The 21,299-nt window shown below is 41.3% G+C and overlaps 1 protein-coding gene across 1 annotated transcript in view; it reads right to left on the reverse strand.

Annotated features, from left to right (window-relative positions):
• Positions 1-2,797: 2,797 nt before the first annotated feature.
• The window catches only part of ABHD5 (abhydrolase domain containing 5, lysophosphatidic acid acyltransferase), a 51,570-nt gene continuing 33,068 nt past the window's right edge, over positions 2,798-21,299 (reverse strand). Inside the window, exons 4-7 of the mRNA XM_040246146.1 lie at positions 16,003-16,157; positions 11,514-11,625; positions 8,401-8,587; positions 2,798-7,832 (exon numbers count right to left, since the gene is read on the reverse strand). Coding sequence (XP_040102080.1) covers positions 7,743-7,832; positions 8,401-8,587; positions 11,514-11,625; positions 16,003-16,157 — 544 coding nt within the window. The 3' untranslated portion in view covers positions 2,798-7,742. The remainder of the gene's footprint in view (positions 7,833-8,400; positions 8,588-11,513; positions 11,626-16,002; positions 16,158-21,299) is intronic.

Genomic DNA, 21,299 nt, shown 5'->3' on the forward strand with positions numbered 1-21,299 from the left:
GGAACTAGGTCACACACACCACAACTAAAGCCTGAAGATCCTGATTGCCATAACTAAGAACCAGAGCAGCCAAAATAAATAAATAAATGAATTTATTTTGGAGTGTTTTTCAATTTTAAATCTGGGGGCTCATCAAGTAATCCTAAAAGCCAGACTCTAGCCAAAAAAGACATTCTAACCAGTTCTAAGTATAATATTAAACATTTTTTCCTAGAGAGTTTTTAGAGGAAGTAACAGGAGAAATAGGGGGTGCATGTGAGATGCGGAAGAGACAGAAATAGAGGGAGAGCTTTATATACAGGGAGACAGATATTCTAATTGAAGTCCCCCTTTCAACATGTTTATGCAAAAGACAGCTAAGAGGGCAGTTTCATGTTGGGGCTATGTTTCTATTAATACCTAAAGGCAAACAAAGGCCTGTTACAACTTCATAGTCGAATTTTCAACAATTAAATGACTGAGACTTACAGCTTTTCATACTCTGAACACCTGGCCCTCTCCCTACACTCTGGGTCTCACATCCACACAGAACACTGAGCCAGTAGGCCCCTTCAGTTATTTTCCTACCTGCTTTGTGTGTAAACAAGATGCCTTTCTATATTTTACAAGCTTTTTATTAAAACATAAGGAAGGCACAAGGATTCAAAACTTACAAAAACATGTATGACAAGGAATTGTCCTCTTCAAAGCTAACTATTATTAACAAACTCATCAAAAAGTCTATATATATATGAGTACATGGTAAGTATATTCTGTATATATGTATTTATGAATGTATATGTACACTGGGGCTTCCCAGGTGGAGATAGTGGTAAAGAACCCTACCAAGGCAAGAGATGCAGGAGAGGAGTTCAATCCCTGCATTGGGAAGATCCCCTGGAGGAGGGCGTGGAAACCCACTCCAGTATTCTTGCCTGGAAAATTCCATGGATAAAGGAACCTGGCAGACGATAGTCCATATGATCACAAAGAGTTGGACACGATTGGAGCAACTTAGCATGCACGCATATGCATATGTATAAATAAATAAATAAATATATATATGAAATGCTATTCTGAATTTTGGGGGGTTTTCCTTTGGGTTTTTTCATTAAAGATATTTTAGAAATTTTTCATATTGTCACTTTATAGATAGATCTACCTCATATATTTCATTTATTCCAACTTATAGAACATGAGTAAGTTATTGCAAATTATAGAACATGAGTAAGTTTTGATACATGTTATGTATTGAGATCTACCTCATTTTTAAGACTATATAAATACCCCAGTGTGGAACTAAAACAGTCATATATTCAGTTCCAGATTTTTCACACTACAAAGTTGCAATGAACAGCTGATAGCTGTCTCTGCACACTGGTGTTGGTGTATTTGTGGGACTAGACACTGGAAACAAAACTGCTTCATCAAGTGGTATGGGGCATATATCATTTTATGGTATATTTGGTTGGCCAAAAAAATTGTTCGGGGTTTTCTATGCCATCCTACAGAAAAACTGAATGAACTTTTTTGGCCAACCCAATATTGTAAGTTATTTTTCAAAGGGGTGATTACCTATTACAGTCTCCCCAATAGTATGTGAGAGTCCCTAACTGCCCTGAGCTTTGCTAATACATCACTCTAACCATCCTTTTCTGCATCATCATATCCCTCCTCTGTAGAGTTAATCATAAGGTTTCCTCCTCCGGATATTACTCCTTTTTTTCTGCTCTTTCTTTACTCCTAAAAACAAAGTTGTCTATACTGGCAACTTCCAATCTACTCCATTCTTCCATTCTCTTTTGTTCTGTAAATTTCTATTATGGAAATTGTCAACTATGCATAAAAGTAAAGGAAATAGAATAATAAACTCTGAAATACATAAGCCCTTATGTATCTGTCACTCAGCTTCAACATAACATGCTGCTGATTTTCTCTACTTCCTGCTCCTTGCCTTTTTCTTTCTGGAATATTTTCAGGTAAATTCCAGTTATAAATTTAACCACAAATACTTAATATGTACCTCTAACAAATAACAGCTTAAAAAAATACAACAGCACATAGTCACTATACCTATTTCACCCCATGAAATGTCATCTGATATCCAACTGTCCTAAATTTTTCTTTGATTCCCAAAATGTCTTAAGTTGGTTCTGTGCAAATCAGGATCCAAACAAGTCCTTCAAGTTTCTCCAAACTTTTAAGTTCTACCACCACCATCTTTGTTTTATGCCTTCAGTGTGCTGAAGAAAGTGGATTATTTCCACATTCTGGATTAAGCCTGTTGTTTAACATGGTCCTCAGTATCCCGTGCTTTCACAAATTGATCCTCAGATGTAAAAGGCTTGCTCAGACTGCGGTTCAACTTTGTTTTGGACAATTCCTCATGCCTGGTGTTGGGTTCTTCCTATTGCAATAGGTCAGAGGCATGCAACTTCTGGCTGTTCCTTTTTAGTAACACTAAATGTTGATCACTGGGTTCAGATGTTATCAACCTGAGCCATCTTTATTGGCGTTCCCCATAAATTTTTTTACCAAATACTTTCAGCAGCATAAATTCATTATTTCACTACAGGTGACAAAAGGGTGATTTCCTAATCCTGTCAAATCTCTGGCATTTCGTTATGATCCTTCAGTGAAAAACTTTCTCTTATCAAGTTAATCTGATACACAACAAAGTCAGGATAAATACTTCATTTTTCCAGTCAACAATTTTGAAAATACTAAGTTGGTGCACTAGTAGTCTTGAGATGACTAATGCATTATTATGACCTCACGGACTTTTATAGATTCATGTCAACTGTTATTTATTTATTTATTTTTTTGATGTTCAAATTGTTCCACTTTTGGCCAATGGAAGCTCCTTATAGCTGGCTCCTGGGTCCTTTTGACATCACCTTACTCTTACTGCTTCCTTGCTTTCAGACACAAGATAGTCCAACCTCATCTTGAATCTTCCCTGCCCCTTTTAATGGGACAGTTTGGGTGCTAGGGTATGCCTTGCTCCTGGATTCTGATTGCTACCAGACCTTTTCAACGGGTAAAGCTATGCAATATGCATTTCTTAGGAAGATAAAAATAGATCACTGTTTTTTGCTGGTATTTTCAGTGAAAAATACAATTCCGGGTTTTTACTTGATTTTATTCTTGTATCTTTTCCTTGTACAAAAAACCTTGGCTCTTAATTCCTTCGACATAATATTTGCTTTATCACATGTAAATACACAGTTTTAGAATAACAATACCAATATCATTGCTGAAAATAAAAAATACTAAATGCAGTTCTGTAGTTCTTCAGTTTATAGGATATATTCCATTAGAAAAGTGCAAACAAAATGCTGGGCTTTGTAATTGCTTGAACTAATTCTTCTATGTGTGGTTACACAACCAACTTCATAGATAGTTAAGTTTTAGCTGGTTTTTTTTTTTTTTTTTTGGTCTCCACGAGGCTTGTGGGTCTTCATTCTCTGACCAGGGATCAAACCCGGGTCCACAGCAGTGAAAGCACCAGGTCCTAACCACTGGACTGTCAGGAAATTCCCTAAGTTCATTTTAAGAGTTGATTTTTTTAAATGACAGAAAACACTGACTGGGTTCCAAAGTAAAAAGTATAAAACAAGATACAGATCTAGGTGCCACCTCTGGCCGGCTCCCTACCCCTTGCCACCACATCCCCACAAGGCCCCCACACACCCCACCAAGAGAAATGATTTCTTAGTTACTAGTGTAACTAATCCTACCACTGCCTTTTTTTAAAAAAATAGAAGCAAATACATGTTTATTTTTTCATTTGTCTCCTTTCTTACACAATCAGGTAACACAATCTCCTGCTCTTCATTTTCACTTCCTCTTCTCTGAAGATGACTCCAGGATAGCATTTTTTGGGGGGAGGGAAGGGGCAGAAGTTCAAGACTGTATTTTCAGAGCCTGCAACAATTGGTTAGCAATGCTAGCAAAGTCGGTACAACCTGAAGGCCAACTCACCACCCTTTTCAGGCATTCAACAGCAGAATCCTTAAAAATAAGACTAGAGACCAACTGAGATGAGTCTCCATTGGGGGTGGGGGGGAAGGGTGGGTGGTTCTGAAGCTTTCTCCCTCTTCCTCCTAAAGATGCTCCTCATTTTTTTAAAGAACAGCTGTGCAGTATTCCACTGTGTGAATCTGCCATGTTTCTTCCATCGATCCCCTCCAGATACCACTCTTCAGCTGTTATACATAGCACTGTCATGAAGAGCTTTACTTGTATACCGACTCATATTTTTACCAGTACACCTCAGACAGATACTTAGAAGTGAGACTGTAAGGTTGAAGGATAAACTTATATTTAATTTTGAGAGTTTTTAACAAATTCCACCCACAGGAATTGGTACTGTTTGGAGTGCCTGTTTCCTCACTGTCTCACTAACAGAGTGCACTGTATAACTTGCACTTTTTGCAATTCAACAGGGAAGAAAGGTTATCTTGGTGGTTTTAATTTGCATTTTTCTTTTTATGTGTATCTTCATGTGTTTAAGAGCTATTTATTTGCATTTTATTTTCTGTGAACTGTCCATATATTTTTGCCCATTCTTTCTGGTTCTTTTCAAAGTTTAGAAATTCTTTATGTATTAGGGTTAGATCAGCCCTTTGTGATAAATGCTGCAAATATTTGTTGCCACTTTATTATTTACTTTTAACTTTGCTTTTTTTGACCATCCAAAACTCTTTCATTAAAGATATAAATTCCTCCTTCTATTGTTCCTGGATTTTCAGTCACAGGAATGTTTTCCCCACTTTCAGGTCACAAAGGAATTCAGGTACGTTTTATTCCAGTTATTTAGAAGGTTTCATTTTTACAACTGGGTCTCTAATCCATTCGGATTTTATCCTTCTGTACAGTATGAGAAATAGATTCAATTTTATTATCTTCCATATGGTTAACGACATTTGTCTCAACATCGCTTTTTAAAGTCTTTTTCTCCACCAATATGATTCCTTTATCATACACTAAATTCCTGGACTTTTCCTCCATTGTTTATAGTGTGATATAATATCTAGTAGAGTTATCCCTCCTTCTGCACTGTTCTTTTTTTGAGTTCTTCTGGCTATTATTATTTATTCTTTACAATATCTTTATGTAGGAAAAAACTTGTTTAACTGGAATCTAGTATGCCCTTTAAATATAAATACACGATGTATATGAATGGACAAATTTCAAAAGTACTTCTAGATAATATTCTAAAACCAACTCCAGATAAACTAGAGTTTGTTTGTTTTAAAATTAGTTTTAGAAGAAAATAGAAATCATACTAGTGGACACATGGATACAGGTAAAGCCAGGGGTGGAACAGCGTTCCCTTAGAATCCAGACACTAGTGAAGTGAAAGTCACTTAGTTATGTCTGACTCTTTGCAAGCCAGAATACTAGAGTGGGCATCCGTTCCCTTCTCCAGGGCATTTTCCCAACCCAGGGGTCAAACCCAGGTTTCTGGCATCGCAGGTGGATTCTTTACCAGCTGAGCCACAAGGGAAGGCCCACAAGGGAAGAATGTAGACAAGTGTTCCTCAACACTCACTGCATCCATGGTCCTATGATAACTAGTATAAACCAACAGGACCATACCAAAGATAAGAAAACACACACTGGTCCTACTGTAACTATCACAGTCACATTTTTTTCTGTAAAATAAGGTACCTTGTACATGATGTAGCAAAGGTCAAATGCAGAAATAGATTCTTTTAAGAAAAGAAAACATTTAGGACCCACTGAATTTTCAGGAACTCAAGGACTGGGAACTTTTGTGCTAGCTCAATCTTCACAAAATTACACAACAGCCCAAGGTAAAATTCACCTTTAAAAAAAGAATTATGACAATAATTTTCAAAGAAAGCAAAATCAGTCAGTAGGAAGATAAGTTACACTTGACATTTGGGTACATCTTTTCCCTAAATCACTTGGAATATCAGTGGCCAGAAGCCTCATTTAAGTGAACCTGGTAACTTCCCTCTAAGGGTTAAGACCACATTTCCTGTGCAGAAACCTTCTTGGACAACTGAAAACTGCCATTCGCCCAGCAAAGGAAAATGAACAGAGACTGTAGAGTATGTCAAATAAAAATACCAAAATAACCCACATTATTTGCACCATTAATAGTTCTGAATCTAAAAAGTAAACACTACTTTTATTCTCCAGGCTAGGGTTAGCTCTCCTGTTACCTTCTGTCCTAACCTGCTGCTGCTGCTGCTAAGTCGCTTCAGTCGTGTCCGACTCTGTGCGACCCCACAGATGGCAGCCCACCAAGCTCCGCCGTCCCTGGGATTCTCCAGGCAAGAACACTGGAGTGGGTTGCCATTTCCTTCTCCTAGTCCATCCCAAAACAGAGACACAAACTGCTCACTGGGAAGCTATCTGTTGTGCTTCAGTAAAATTTGCTGGTTTTTTTTTTTTTTGTATGGGAAGATAATGTTGAAAACAGAATAATTGGTCTTCCTCACAGTTCATCAACAGTGATAACAACCTTTCATTTCCTAACAGCTAAAACTTTACTAATTGATCATTTTTCAAATGCAATAATCAAAACCATGAAGTCATTGTTTGCTCTAGTTCACCATTTTTATTTACATAACCATCTTTTTCCTAGACCAGCAACGTGAAGCAAAACAGAAGGCAAAGATGCCTTGCTGGTGACCAACCTCTGCCATTTTCTTTTGCAGAGGGTCTTCTCAGTAGTAGCCAGGTACCACGTGGAGCTTTTTCACAGTTTCAGAGAAGCATCCCTTGTAGTAACATAGCAAGAAAGTGCTACACTTGATGGTAGTTACTGGTGCATAGTTCAATCAACCTTACAGAACTTTTGTCATATAACTTCAAGTATATAAGTTATTTAATCAACACAAAACTCTTCCAAAAAAAAAAACACCCAATATTAGCTGACTTCTGGTGCCATGAGACATAATGGCACCAATTTTTATATTTTAGTGGTAAAAATATAACCCAGTTTTAGCACCTGTCTGTAAGAGTTAGATGAAAATATATGATTGGCTTACTGGAAGGTAATAGTCTTAATGTCCCCTCAGTGAGGGAATCTGTTCCTTCTGCTGAATCCTGGCTCACAGAAAAGAATAACAGTATTAATGGGGAAAAAAAGGAGAGACTTTTAGTTAAGGTTTTTCAGTACATGAAATACTCAGAGAAATCAATACTAGAAATCAGTTCCCATCTTCCTAACCAAAACCCTGTCTCACCACTCCATTTCAAAAACGAAGTGAAGTATTCTAAGAAAATAACAAATTTTTACATAGAAACAGTGAATTTTGAGTAACTCTATCAGTTACTGGACATGGTATATATAAGCAAGGAAAATAAAGTGCACCTTTGCAGTATATAAAATAATAAACTCAGAATATCACTTGTTAAAATCGGCAATATAGATGGCAATATAAAAAGTACCGGACCTAGCAAAGTTAGATAGAAATAAAAATTTCAGTTGAAAAATTACAGTTTTTCAGTATGGCAGAGGGACAAATAACCTTTTATTACAGTTACTGGATTTGGAGACTCTTGTATATTTTGATTTTGTGTAGGAGAAAGGAAAGTCATTCCTCTAGAAGGCACTAACTGGTTTAAATGTGTGAGCAGCTTCATAAAGAAAACATGTGCAAAGTACAGTCAGGAAGACTGCCTGGTTCTCACATCAGCTTCCTTACTCTGCGTCACAGATGGTGAATTACTGCTGAGGAGCATGTCGGCTATGTGGCTTTCCCACATCATCTGCAGAGTGCTCAGTCCACGGTGTCACAGATCTCCTTCACTTTCTGGTTGAAGTCTTCTGGCTGATCTGCATACACATAATGGCCTGCTCCAAGAATGGCCTAGGAAACCAAAAGCGGTCAGGTGGTCAGCAAGTGAAAGCATTTAAGAATGCTTTTACACACTTAAAGACACTGAGCAATGAAACTGACAACGGCTATACATGAATGAAACAGGGAAGAAAAAGCAGTACTAATCCTCAGTGACTAGTATTAAAGGATCTGAGAATAAAGAGAAAATCCAGTGAATCTTACTGAAGTTTTAAGATGCAAAAATAACATTCTAGGTTGATCTCTAACAGTAGGGCCAACGGAAACACTAGCCAAGGTGAGAATGTGCAGCCTTGGGAGGTGGTAGAGATGCTACTGGACCTGTCTGTCCCTTGTTTGGTCTCTCCCACCTTAGAGATGCTGTGGCTCCAGGACTGACAAGGCCCCAAGAATGGCGATTTGCTGTCTGGACACGAAGATTTGTTTGGATCAAACCCTGACCCCATTACACATGACTACAGGTCTCTGACCAAGACTGCAGGTATAGCTTCGATGTGAAGGCACAGGGATGAGGGGAGAGCTCAATGAAAGCAAAGGTAATAGAACAGACTTCACATGCAACTGAGCACCACACACTTACTATTGTCTTCACGTATGACTGTGGTCGTAGTGACTGGATGCTGGTGCCAGAATTGCCATCTATGCAGGATCGGGCACCGAAGATCACGGAAACTGGAATGTCAGGGTGCATTTTACCAATCCGCTGGAGCATTGGCCTTTTTGCCCATCCATAAGGGATAGTCATGTTTTTGAATGCAGTCTCACCACTTAAAGAGAGAAAAATCTCATGCATGATTCTGGGGGATAAGTGTACATCACACTCTCACCTCTATTAAAACATGCTCATATTCAGATTCTCCCCCATTTAAGAAAGACTGCAGCTTGCACAGAAAATAATTTACTAGGAAGAGTAAGGAACAAGCCTCACAGAAGATATACTTTTTTGTTAGATAAAGAAGGATGTTTTAACCTCTAAAAAAAACTCTTACAAAAAATGATCCTCCTCCAAATCAAAACAAGTGACCCTAAGTCCCTAATCATACAATTATCAAATTTCCTTTGGGGAGTGTGGAAGTATGTTTTTTTTTTCCACTCTAACTTATTCACAAGGCAGCTTTTCCACAGGTTCATGACACCAGCTTTTTACCTTCAATGGCAACATCAACACCAAGATAAGAACAAATTCAGATTAAGTATTCTTTGTGAATTGTTACATATTTTTAATTTTCTGCATATTATGATATTTGACACATTTGAAAACCTTTTTTAAAAAAACAAACATATATTTATTTATTTGGATGCACTGGGTCTTTGTTGCAGCATGTGGGGTCTTCAGTCTTTGCTGCAGCATTTGGTATCTTTAGTTGTGGCAAGTGGGATCTAGCTCACTGACCCAGGATCGAACCTGAGCCCCCAGTATTGGGATTGTGCAGTCTTCGTCAACGGACTACCAGGGAAGTCCTCCTAAAAATTGTTCTGGCTGGGAAGAGACTGCCTCTTGGGGTTCACTTATTTTTAGAGATACCAAAGGACTCAGCTGGGACCACCCCTTTATATGCGAACTAACATGGAGCCACATCTCTTCTGTCTGGCCTTCACATCCCAGGAGGTGATGTTCCTCTGCCTTAGTCATCCCAGGGCCAAGTGCCAAATAACTAGAAACCACCTGGATATTTTAGAGCCTGCTGAAATAATTTAGGCAGTCCCTCCTAAGCTGCCCACCCTGAGCTGCCTGCCTCTCCCCCAGAACCCAGAACCCAGTAAAGGTTCCCTCCTGGGGTTCCCCTCATGCATGTCTTCTGCCAGCTGATCAGAACCTGCGGCATGGTCTGTGGGCCTTCCTCAGCGACCCTGCTCCAGGACCTGTGAGTATACTAAACTTTATTCTCTGAGCCTCTCCTATGTCTTCTCGCGTGGGCCACACCTGACTGACCATCACATAAAAGAATACAGAACATCTGGCAAACTCCTCAGACAGATCCATTCTGCGGTCACTTCTCTGGTCTCTTTGTGGCACTAGGCATACTTATGAATGGCCATTTGTGAATTCAAGTTCCACCACAGGATAGGCCACAAACTAGGCCTACATGGGCACACGTGATTGTGAAATGTGAGTAGGTGAAGAACAAAACACTGAGACCATGCAGGACGACAGATGAGTTCCCTGGAACAGGCCACTAACAATTGCTGGGACAAGTCAGTGAAGTATTCAGAGCTAATCCACCCAAGTCAAGAGCCTGGTGAGTCACAAAACATCAATCACTTGCAGACTCCAAACCTCTCCAGCCGCCCTCCCCCCACCTTTGTCAGACAACCTATAACCTACTTTATCAAAAAGATGGAAGCTACAGCTATACCTCCAGTGCTCTCATGGCCTCAATCTTTTTAATAAAGTAGGTGTACGTATTCTTTGAGAGAAGTGGTGTTAGTTGCTCAGTCGTGTCTGACTCTTCGCAACCCCATGGAAGGTAGCCTACCAGGCTCCTCTGCCCATGGGACTTCCCAGGCAAGAACACTGAGGGGGTTCTCACTTCTTTCTCCAGGGGACCCTCCTGACCCAGGGATTGAACCCAGGTCTCCTGCATTGGCGGCAAATCCTCTACCATCTGAGCCACCAGGGAAGCCCCGAGAGAAGTGAGAGAGGCAAAGAAAAAGAGTGAAGGGGCTACTTCTGCACCTCACCTCTCAGCCTTTCACCCGAGTCTGGATGTTAGAAAGGGTGAGAAACCATTTTCACATTTTTAAGTATAGTCTATGGCCCACCTCGACTGGACTCACCAGAAGTGTTTGGTAAAGATGCAGCCCAGAACCGCTGAAGCAGTCTCAGAGACAGGGTTCAGACACCACATTTCTGATAAACTACTTCAACAATTCTGGTACAGAAAGAAGAATGGAAACCACAGCTCTCACCATCACACTCCGTTCTTGATCCTCTCCATACCGACTCTAGGCTCTGGTTTTGGGGCTCCTCCCAGCTCCTCAAGACTTTCAAGCTCCATTCTCTCCACTGGTACCTTGTATCTGACATCTAGAAGTCTTTTTTTTTAATAAGCTATACCTTTGCTTGGCTCTCTTGCTTCCTCTAGCTACTATGCTCTCTCTCCTAATCACTGTCAAAATTAATATAGACTCCCCATCCCCTCTCCCCTCTCAGGGTTTCTCAGGCTGATGCACAGTACTGGAGGAGCTGTGTACAGAAGTGTGCCATCAGCAAATGAACCTGAAAAGGCTGCCCTGTCTCTACCACACGCCTGGGAGATTTAAAACCCTTTGGCATAATAAATGGTTTTAAGAAGATCTATGGTATAGACGACCATTTACTTTTGTTTACACCAGAGCTCCTTTTTTGTACAACATTCATACTCAGTTTGAGAACACTGTTTCATTTGAAATTCTTTATGATCTCTCAACTCTGGTCACCTTAACAAGATGCCCGAGACCAAGACTTCCCTCAACTTGTCCATGGGCCCCTTAAGGGAAGAAAGTACATCTGACTTTTTAATTTCTCATCAGAATCCAGTACAGTGTTTTACATCACAGGTTCTCCATGAATAGATGAGTAAATTAACAACTACTTGTCCTTTTAAATTGAGTCATTTACATACTGATAAATATCTCCTGGACTGTTCACACATTTTCAAAAAAGAAAAGTCTAAAACACAAATACAAGAAATTTAGAATCGAGACCTTTACCTCGGAGTCTGGACATTACAGTGGTAGATATATTCTGTCACTGTATCATCTTCAAACATTGAAGAATACTTCCGTTTGAAATCAGGCCTTAAACGCTGTACTAGACTTAAACCTATGTAATAGAAAACAAACATTTTAAGTTGTAATTAATTAATATAATAGTAGAGAAGATTTCGGGGCTTCCCTGGTGGCTCAGTGGTAAAGAATCCTCCTGCCAGTACAAGAGATGCAGATTCAGTCCCTGGGTCAGGAAGATCCCCTGGAGAAGGAAATGGCAACCCATTCCAGTATTTTTGCCTGGGAAACCCCAAGGACAGAGAAGCCTGGCTGGCTATAGTTCATGGGGGTGCAAAGAGTTGGACACGATTGAGTCACTAAACGATATTAAACAAGAGATTTCAGTGTTTGCTTCTACAATAAATATTAAATGCTACATTAGGCATATGTTCAAATACACATATTAGGTTCAAAAAAGCACAGATCTAGAAATTGCTCTCAAGTTCCCTAAGGAAAGATTACAATAAGAATGAAACACTGTCATATACTGACTTACAGATATGCTTCAGGAGGTCAAAAACAGTTGCCTAAGGCTTGTATTTGTAGGAAAATAACTTCTATTAAACAAGGCAGGTGAATACAACAAGGTATACCATAAAATTAACTTAATAATTTGTATCTTTTCCACATTTACAACACATTAGCATCTAAATGAAGTAAAGTGAGGTGAAAGTCACTCAGTCGTGTCCGACTTTGTGATCTCATGGACTGTGACCCTCCAGGCTCCTCTGTCCATGGAGTTCTCCAGGCGAGAATACTGGAGTGGGTTGCCATTTCCTTTTCCAGGAGATCTTCCTGACCCAGGGATTGAACCCGGGCCTCTTGCATTTCAGGCAGATTCTTTACCATCTGAGCCACAGGGAAGTCAAGTGAAGTGAAGTGGGATATAAATATTTCTTGGGAAAATGCATTCAGACTTTCTGCTTGGAACACTAGCAGTGCTGCCCACTACGGTCATCCACAGTGTCTCCCACAGCCCCACCCCTGAGGTGAGAGGCAGGGGCAGGGCCCCAGAGGAAACAGAGAGAGTAGGAATCTTTTCTCAAGTCGCTGTTTTCCCTTCTAGGGCCCAAGGACTGGCTGGCTTCCCTCTCTGCTATGACTGCCCATTATAGCAAGGTCTTCCTTCCTTCACCTGCCTCCCTGATTCTCTGAGGGAACCACACAGCTCCACCAAGGATGCCCATGATGCAGGAGACATTTTATACTGCCCCCACCCCGCGTGAGCACCAACGGGAGGCAGAGGGCATGAGAGGCCCCTCCTCGGCCTTCTCCCGCCCCCGCAGTTTTCTCCTGACTTCCTCTCATCCTTTACTTGCCCCATTACTGCTACCTGTAGAGCCACGATCCAGCAAAACCCATGTGCATTTCAGGCCTCTAAAGCTCTTAGGCAGCTCATCAAAGGAGGGCCTGACAGCGAAGCTGGAGAGCCCTACTGGGGTGAGGGGTGCTGGCGGTTCATCATTACGTGAACCGTGAACTCCCTGATGTTCAAGCTGGATTTAGAAAAGGCAGAGGAACCAGAGATCAAATTGCCAACGTCCGCTGGATCATCAAAAAAGCAAGAGTTCCAGAAAAACATCTACTTCTGCTTTACTGAGTACGCCAAAGCCTTTGACTGTGTGGATCACAATAAACTGTGGAAAGTTCTTCAAGAGATGGGAATACCAGACCACCTGACCTGCCTCTTGAGAAATCTGTATGCAGGTCAGGAAGTAACAGTTAGAACTGGACACGGAACAACAGACTGGTTCCAAATCAGGAAAGGAGTACGTAAAGGTTGTATATTGTCACCCTGCTTATTTAATTTATATGCAGAGTACATCATGTGAAATGCCAGGCTGGAAGAAAGACAGCTGGAATCAAGATTGCCGAGAGAAATATCATTAACCTCAGATTTGCAGATGACACCACCCTTATGGTAGAAAGTGAAGAACTAAAGAGCCTCTTGATGAAAGTGAAAGAGGAGAATGAAAAAGTTGGCTTAAAACTCAACATTCAGAAAACGAAGATCATGGCATCTGGTCCCATCACTTCATGGCAAACAGACTGGGAAATAATGGAAACAGTGACCAACTTTATTTTGGGGGGCTCCAAAATCACTACAGGTGGTGACTGCAGCCATGAAATCAAAAGACGCTTGCTCCTTGGAAGAAAAGGTATGACTAACCTAGACATCATATTAAGAAGCAGAGACATTACTTTGCCAACAAAGGTCCATATAGTCAAAGCTATTGTTTTTCCAGTAGTTATGTATGGATGTGAGAGTTGGACTATAAAGAAAGCTGAGTACCAAAGAATTGATGCTTTTGAACTGTGGTGTTGGAGAAGACTCTTGAGAGTCCCTTGGACTGCAAGGAGATCCAACCAGTCCATCCTGAAGATCAGCCCTGGGATTTCTTTGGAAGGAATGATGCCAAAGCTGAAGCTCCAATACTTTGGCCACCTGATGTGAAGAACCGAGTCACTAGAAAAGACCCTGCTGCTAGGAAAGATTGAGGGCAGGAGGAAAAGGGGACGACAGAGGATGAGATGGTTGGGTGGCATCACTGACACAATGGACATGAGTTTGAGTAGGCTCCGGGAGTTGGTGATGGACAGGGAAGCCTGGTTTGTGCAGTCCATGGGGTCGCAAAGAGTTGGACATGACTGCGCAACTGAACTGAACTGGACCGGTGAAGAGAGGTTATCTACATCAATACTGAGGGCATGTGGTGTGGTCACCAAATCATTCTCTATGCCCTCTTCTCATTCCTGCATCCCGCTGCTCTCCACACCCCTAAGGGATGGCACTCGGACAAGGAGGGGCTGGGCCTGGGCAGAGGGTGGCAGAGTCTACAGCCACCTACACAGAAGTTACTGCCACACCCTCATCCACCCTCCACGGCAATCTTTTCCTGCTAAGCGAACTTGACTTCTGTGTGTCAGTTAGGCAGCAAAATGCCCAGGAAAGCAGGTCCCTCACTCGAACCCCTGGAAATAAATGAAGGATGACTGATCAGTCACAGAAAAGTTTCTTGGTTGATGGAAGAACATCAGGGGTGGGCAGAGACACATAGGGAAGCCTGCTGGGGCTCCCAGGGGAGACCTTCTTCCCTGACATAGAGCCTTATGTTTTCTCTTCCTCTTGTTCATAGTGCTGCTTGAAGAGCTGACACTTCTTGTAATAGCAACCACTGAACTGTGAGGTAAAAGGTCAAGAGAATCATATACGCAGACCCAGACGCTTTCACCAAGGAGCCAGCTTCTAGAAAAAAATGCTAAAACCATCTGCCTCCAGACTGCTTGCTAAGAAAACAATAAAAGGCCTTCTGCTTTAGGCTGCTGAGGTCTTCTTTTACTTCCGCCTAAACCCCTTTTCACTGACACAAGCCGTAAGAGGGAAAGGCAGAGGTGCAGACTGTCACCATCCGTGACAACAAGGTGAGTGAGGCTGAGACAGAAGAGTCAAGAGTGAAATGAACTCAAATCAGAGACTTCCCCCAAATCTTTGTAGGAAAGAATGACTTTATCTTCTTAACACTAACATTATGGGGCAAGAAAGGAATCTGAGTGATGGTTATCCCAGGTCATCGATTAGGTCTGGCTTTGTGACCTGTCAGCTGGATATCATCAGCTGGTTAATCGCTCCCCAACAGATCACTTCCTCCCATGCCCCAGGCTAGTAGATACACTCACTACCTGTGACATTGCTGGCTTGGCCTTTTTCAGAATGTTCAAGGTTGCCTAACCTCATCCTTAGTTTAAGATGCTTACTCCTTGGAAGGAAAGTTATGACCAACCTAGACAGCATATTCAAAAGCAGAGACATTACTTTGCCAACAAAGGTCCGTCTAGTCAAGGCTATGGTTTTTCCAGGGGTCATGTATGGATGTGAGAGTTGGACTGTGAAGAAAGCTGAGCACCAGAGAATTGATGCTTTTGAACTGTGGTGTTGGAGAAGACTCTTGAGAACTGAACTGAACTGCCTGCTTATTATCTGTAATGTTTACCATATAAAGATTCCTCTTTAAGGAGAAGAGCCTGGTTTCATTTATCTTTATGCATTGACTGGTACTTTTTATAGGAGGTGGAGAAAAAGTAAGGTTTGTTTTTGTTTTCAAGATTTTAACTGACAATGGTCATCAGCAAATACACCTCTGTTGTTCTCTATAAACATTTTGCTTTCCCGGGATACAGATATGTGGCATTCCAGGTGGCACAGTGGTAAAGAATCTGCCTGCCAGTGCAGAAGATGCAAGAGATATGGTTTGATCCCTGGGTTGGGAAGATCCCCTGGGGAAAGAAATGGCAACCCACTCCAGTATTCTTGCCTGGAGAATTCCATGGACAGAGGAGCGTGGTGGGCTACAGTCCTCGGGATCACAAAGTGGGACACAACTGAGTGACTGAGCACAAACGCACACACAGGATACAGATATAAAGCACTCACCAAAGGGCCCTGCAATCCTGAGGCCAGCTAAAGGGTTAAAGGGAGTCAACGCTGCTCCCAAGGCTCTGATCCAAACTGGAATTGGTCTCTCTTGATCAGCAAGGTCTGGTCGTTCAGGAAAACCCCAAGGCTCCACTAAAATGAGATGACTAACCCTGTACAGGAAAGAACAGACTAAAGATCATTTGTCAAATTCACCCTAGGACTATAAAGAACTTACATGATTTATAAAGGTAGAATGAACCTCCTTCAAACACCTGGTACTGAAGCGAAAACAGGACTGAACAGTTTACATCTCACTCTTATTATATGTGAACTGATGAGATTCGGTAGGATTTGAGAGGTGTCTGGTAGGAGGAGGGCTTCATATTTAATCTATCTAAATGCAGATAATAACGGATGTGTGAAAGGGTATATGATAACTGTAGCTATTCTTGAGAATCAAGAAAAGATAGCATTTGTTGTTTAAGCTACACTCTGGCAAATGATACGGTTCCATATACCTCAAGGTTGACACTGCAGAAATGACTAGAGATTAATAATACACTCATAAAAAAACTTCAGGCACCAACAATAGTTATTTCCTATGAGCCAAATCATTCTACAAGTTTAAGAAGCATTAGGACTTTGAGGGGATTCAAAAGGACTTTGAATGAACTTTTCACAAACACGAAAATAATGTAACACTATGAGCCGAAAATACACCCCCTAGTTTGGGATTTCAGTTTGATGAACAGGAACACATGTACCCTACCCATAACATCATGACATCCTGGCATGAGATTCTGTTCCTAATTCTTTCCTAATTTTATTCTTTACTGATTAAAGAGATAGAATAGCTTCAGTTCAAACCCATATCAAATTGCTTCACAGCACCAAGAGTTTTAATTTTTCCATCTAATGAAGCATCTTTTCAATGAGGGAAAACCAGACCATGTCCTCCTGATTGCATCACAGCACCACACATCATCAAGATCCTCAACAATATTCAGCTGTAGCCAAAACAGCCAATGGATGCCAGCAAAGATCTCCCAAGGATGAACGGACACTGATTCTGAAGTCCCTTTCCTAAGTGACAACTGAAATAGAAAGGTAAAGAAACCAGAATGTGGGAACAGATAGCTATTTTTCCCAGTGCAAAAAGTTTTATTATTTTTGGACTTCCCCAGTGGTCCAGTGCTCAACAATTCACCTGTCAATGCAGGGGACATGGGTTCGATCCCTGGTCTGGGAAGATTCCACATGCCATGGAGCAACAAAGCCCGTGCGCCGCAACTACTGAGCCCATGTACCCGGAGCCTGTGCTCTGTAAGAAGAGAAGCCACTGCAATGAGAAGCCCAAGCACCCCAACCAGAGAGCACCTCCTGCTCGCTGCAGCTACAGAGAAGCCTGCACAGCGGCCCAGGTCCAGAAAAGCCAGAATAAATGAATGAATAATAAAAAGTTTTAATTTTTGTCAGCACAGATTAGTTAGTAATGAGTACTTTGCTATGACAGCATTTTCTCAGACAGAAAGCTTCAGAGAATGGACCCAGAGCATAGAGCTCCATGGAGCCTTGGAGAATACTCAGCCCCATCTCTCATCTCGTGACATGAGAAGAAAGCTGAGATGTACTGTGTGACTCATTTGACAGGAATCATTTACTTTTAAGTATGTGTGTGTGTGAGTGCTCAGTCACTTAGTCGCATCCGACTCTGCAACACCATGAACTATAGCCCGGCCAGCTCTTCTGTCCATGGGATTCTCTAGGCAAGAAGACTGGAGTGGGTTGCCATTTCCACCTGCAGGGGAGCTCCTCCTGTGTCTCCTGCACTGGCAAGTAGATTCTTTACCATTGCTCTACCTGGGATCCAAACTCTACAGTAATCCAGAACCCACCTTCTAATATCCCAGAGAAGACAGCTTGATGGGACTGTCAGCTCACATCTAGGCTTAAAGAATGGGTCTAGCCAGACAGCATGTGAGTCAGCTTATCAGACATCTTCATCGAGATTCAGAGACTAATGCAAACTACAAGAAAAACGAAGAACCAGCAAAGCAGGAACAAGAGAACAGTTCATCAGTTTCAAAACATAAAGAGGCATTCTTCTCCAGCTTAGTCATTACAGTAGGTCTTGAGTCTGAAGATGATGACCAGATTACAGCTTCCAGGCCTAAGAAGTAGATAACACCTGCTCCAACATGCTCATGGGACAGCTGAGCCTAAATGCCAACAAGGCTATACAAACCAGACATTCATGTGACATAAAGTCAGCCACCAGCCAGCAATAATACAACTAAGCAGCCAGACACAGAACCAAAATGTACAAAGGAGTTTACAGGACCTACTAGGGAACAAGGAAAAGGACAAGAAAGAAGTCAGTGCACAAATGAGACATTCTCAAGATGAAGTTAGCCCCAGGTATTTCCCATTAGTTACAAGCTACTGAGGGGAGGGTGGAGCATAGAACAATGAAGTTAAATAGTCTAACTGGGTCAAGTAGAACAGTCAGTCTTTCATCTCAAGAGGAACCAATAAGAAATGCTCAGCCCAGTTCCACACGGTCAGGAGATAGCCAGGCAAGATCAAAAGCAAGATGATCTGAAAACCTTTGAGTGAAAAAGACCAGATGTAACCTATTCTGTTGTGACTTAGAATGATCTCTTTGCTAAACACTTTCTAAGTTTTAATAAAAGTTTTCATAGTGTCCTTTTCCTTAGTTTATAACAAATACCTATAAAAAACAGACTATCTTTGTACAGGATCCTGACTTGTTGTTGTTTAGTTGCTAAGTCATTTTGCAACCCCGTGGACTGTAGCCTGCCATGCTCCTCTACCCATGGGGTTTTCCAAGCAAAAATGGATCAGGTTGCTGTTTCTTCCTCCAGTAGATCTTCCTGACCCAGGGATCAAACCTACGTCTCCTGGATCTCTGCTACTTGGCAGGTGAATTCTTTACCACTGAGCTGCCGAGAAGCCCATGGGATCCTGAGTGGCAGGAGCCAGAAGTAAAAGAAAATTAAAAAGGAACGCACAGATGTAGGAAAGGAGATGGTATCTCCGGCTGTTTTTGCTGGTTTGCTCTGCTCTCCCTCTGTTGCACCTTACGGTGATCAGATGCTGCCTGAGGAAGACTTTGTAGTGCAGCACAGCAGCCCAGGACACCTCACACGGTGGTTCCTGCTTGTCGTGCAGCACACCAATCTACAAGCAAAATCACAGGCAGCCTGCCCAATTATCACACATCACGGTACGAGAACTCAGGTGAACTAAGGTCATTTTGGGGAAAGGAACATGAGGTTTGTGCCTCCATATGGAATAATCTATTAATCAGTTCGTAACTTCTGGGCCCATCCACCGCACTGCTTTTCCAGAATGGCCCAGGGCCTTTGCGATTTCTGTCCCTACTGCCTAGAGTGCTCTCCTGCTACTTTCCTTTGAGACCTCCATGTCAGCTCCAGTTGTACTTCTTTAGAGTACCATAATGGACCCTGAGACAGGGCCAGGTATTCATCAAGAGATCTCACAGCTGGCATGCTACTCATGTTGTTATTTCTGTCTCTTCCCCCAATGCACTGTAAGCCTTACAGGCACACAAAGTCACTCAACATTATTTAAACACACACAACCTGCTGGATTATAATGTTAGAGTGTTTCATTCAACACTGGTATTTCAGTAGAGGATTTAGCCAGGTACTCTTACATCAAGTATCACAATTGCTGAATCATTGATTACTGATTCTTGATAATCAGTATCAAGAATCTGGGAACTATATGGGGTCACTGCCACAAGGTAGGACAACTTTTACGGACAGAGGCACTCTGCTGCTCATAGAGATCAAGCACACAGGCTGACCTAATGTACAAAAACTGGAAAAAATCAGTTTTTACTTGTTCTCTATTATTGGAATCCTTCCTAAACAAGTACTTTAAACTAGGAATTTTCACTCTTCTCCCCAAACCATCCTATAAAAATAAACCAAGAATGAAAGAACGGGGCTGCCCATAAAAGACAGGGTTAATACGTATAGATTGGGACTTAAGTCCCAGTAAGTAAAAAAAAAATGCTGCTTTTGTGGCTTCTTTCTCCATGCATAGAAACAACAGACGTTAAAGAGCTGTGGTTCTCTTAGGAGAAAAATGATGAAAACTGTCTCTGTCATACCTGAGGCGGCAAAGCAGAAAGTGGTATTCTCAAAGTCCACTCAAAAAAAAAAGACAAGATGCACAGTGAGTGAAGGAAATTAACTGAATTTCACTTGGTCTCTATTAGACCATTTTCCCCTTCTTCTCACACTCCCACTAAAGTCTTTGTGAAATGCAAAGATTTATTTTAAACTCATGACAGCATAATAAAAATGGTCCTCGTAGGGGACGCTGTGCACATGTAGGAACAGGGATTACATAAGGCATCTCTGTACCTCTCTCTCAAAATAATTAAACAAAAGTTTTTAAAAAGGTACTTGGCTCAAGTTAAAGTTGGATAAGTGACATTTAGAGTAGGTAGTTCCTTACAATACAAAACAGACTACTGCACCGGAGGAAATACATATATGCCTACCAGCAGCTTTTCTGGCTCAGGTGAAACCTCTCAGATCCCACAGACGGTGACCCTGACGACCACCCATGTGTTTAGTATGAGTGCAACTTGAAGAAACACCTAATGCTAAACCTCACTGACTGTGCGCTTGCTATAATTATGAACACATGTAGGTGGCCGTCACTTGTGTTTAACTATGTCTGGATCTGTGAATCTGCTGAATTGTTCAGTTAGCCATAACATCAGATCTTCTACGTATATTGGAACTAATTTGCTTTGTCAGGATGGAGGAGGAAAAATTTCTGTAAGGTAAGAAATTAACACAAGTGGGGACCATTAATAGTAATAAGAAAAAAACACACTGGCCTTCACTCATGACTTGGGATCTCTGAAAACCCAAAGAACCTTGTTATTGTGAAATCAACTTGTGTTTCAAGATTCAATTTTTATGCGGCAAAAAATATAGGCCTTTATATCCACCATATTCTGTAGAATTTCACTCTATTTAGCAGCAATCAGCCAATTTAAACATGCTAATTATTTCAAGCATTCTCTCATTCATCCATTGCTAATACTTAGTGGTTCTTGGTCCTCACACAGTAGTTCAGATTTATTAGGCACAAACATTCAAGAATCATTTTCTAAAATGTAGTCAATTCAATGCAGGGATCACTGGCTTTATTTTACATATTTCTTCTGCTCCCTTATTCTCTTTTATAGATGGTTTTCAAGTGGTTATTCCCTTCTAAATTACTGAAGCATCTCATTTCTTTAG

This window comes from Oryx dammah, unplaced genomic scaffold (genome assembly GCF_014754425.2).
Source record: "Oryx dammah isolate SB20612 unplaced genomic scaffold, SCBI_Odam_1.1 HiC_scaffold_9, whole genome shotgun sequence".
Classification (NCBI taxonomy): domain Eukaryota; kingdom Metazoa; phylum Chordata; class Mammalia; order Artiodactyla; family Bovidae; genus Oryx; species Oryx dammah.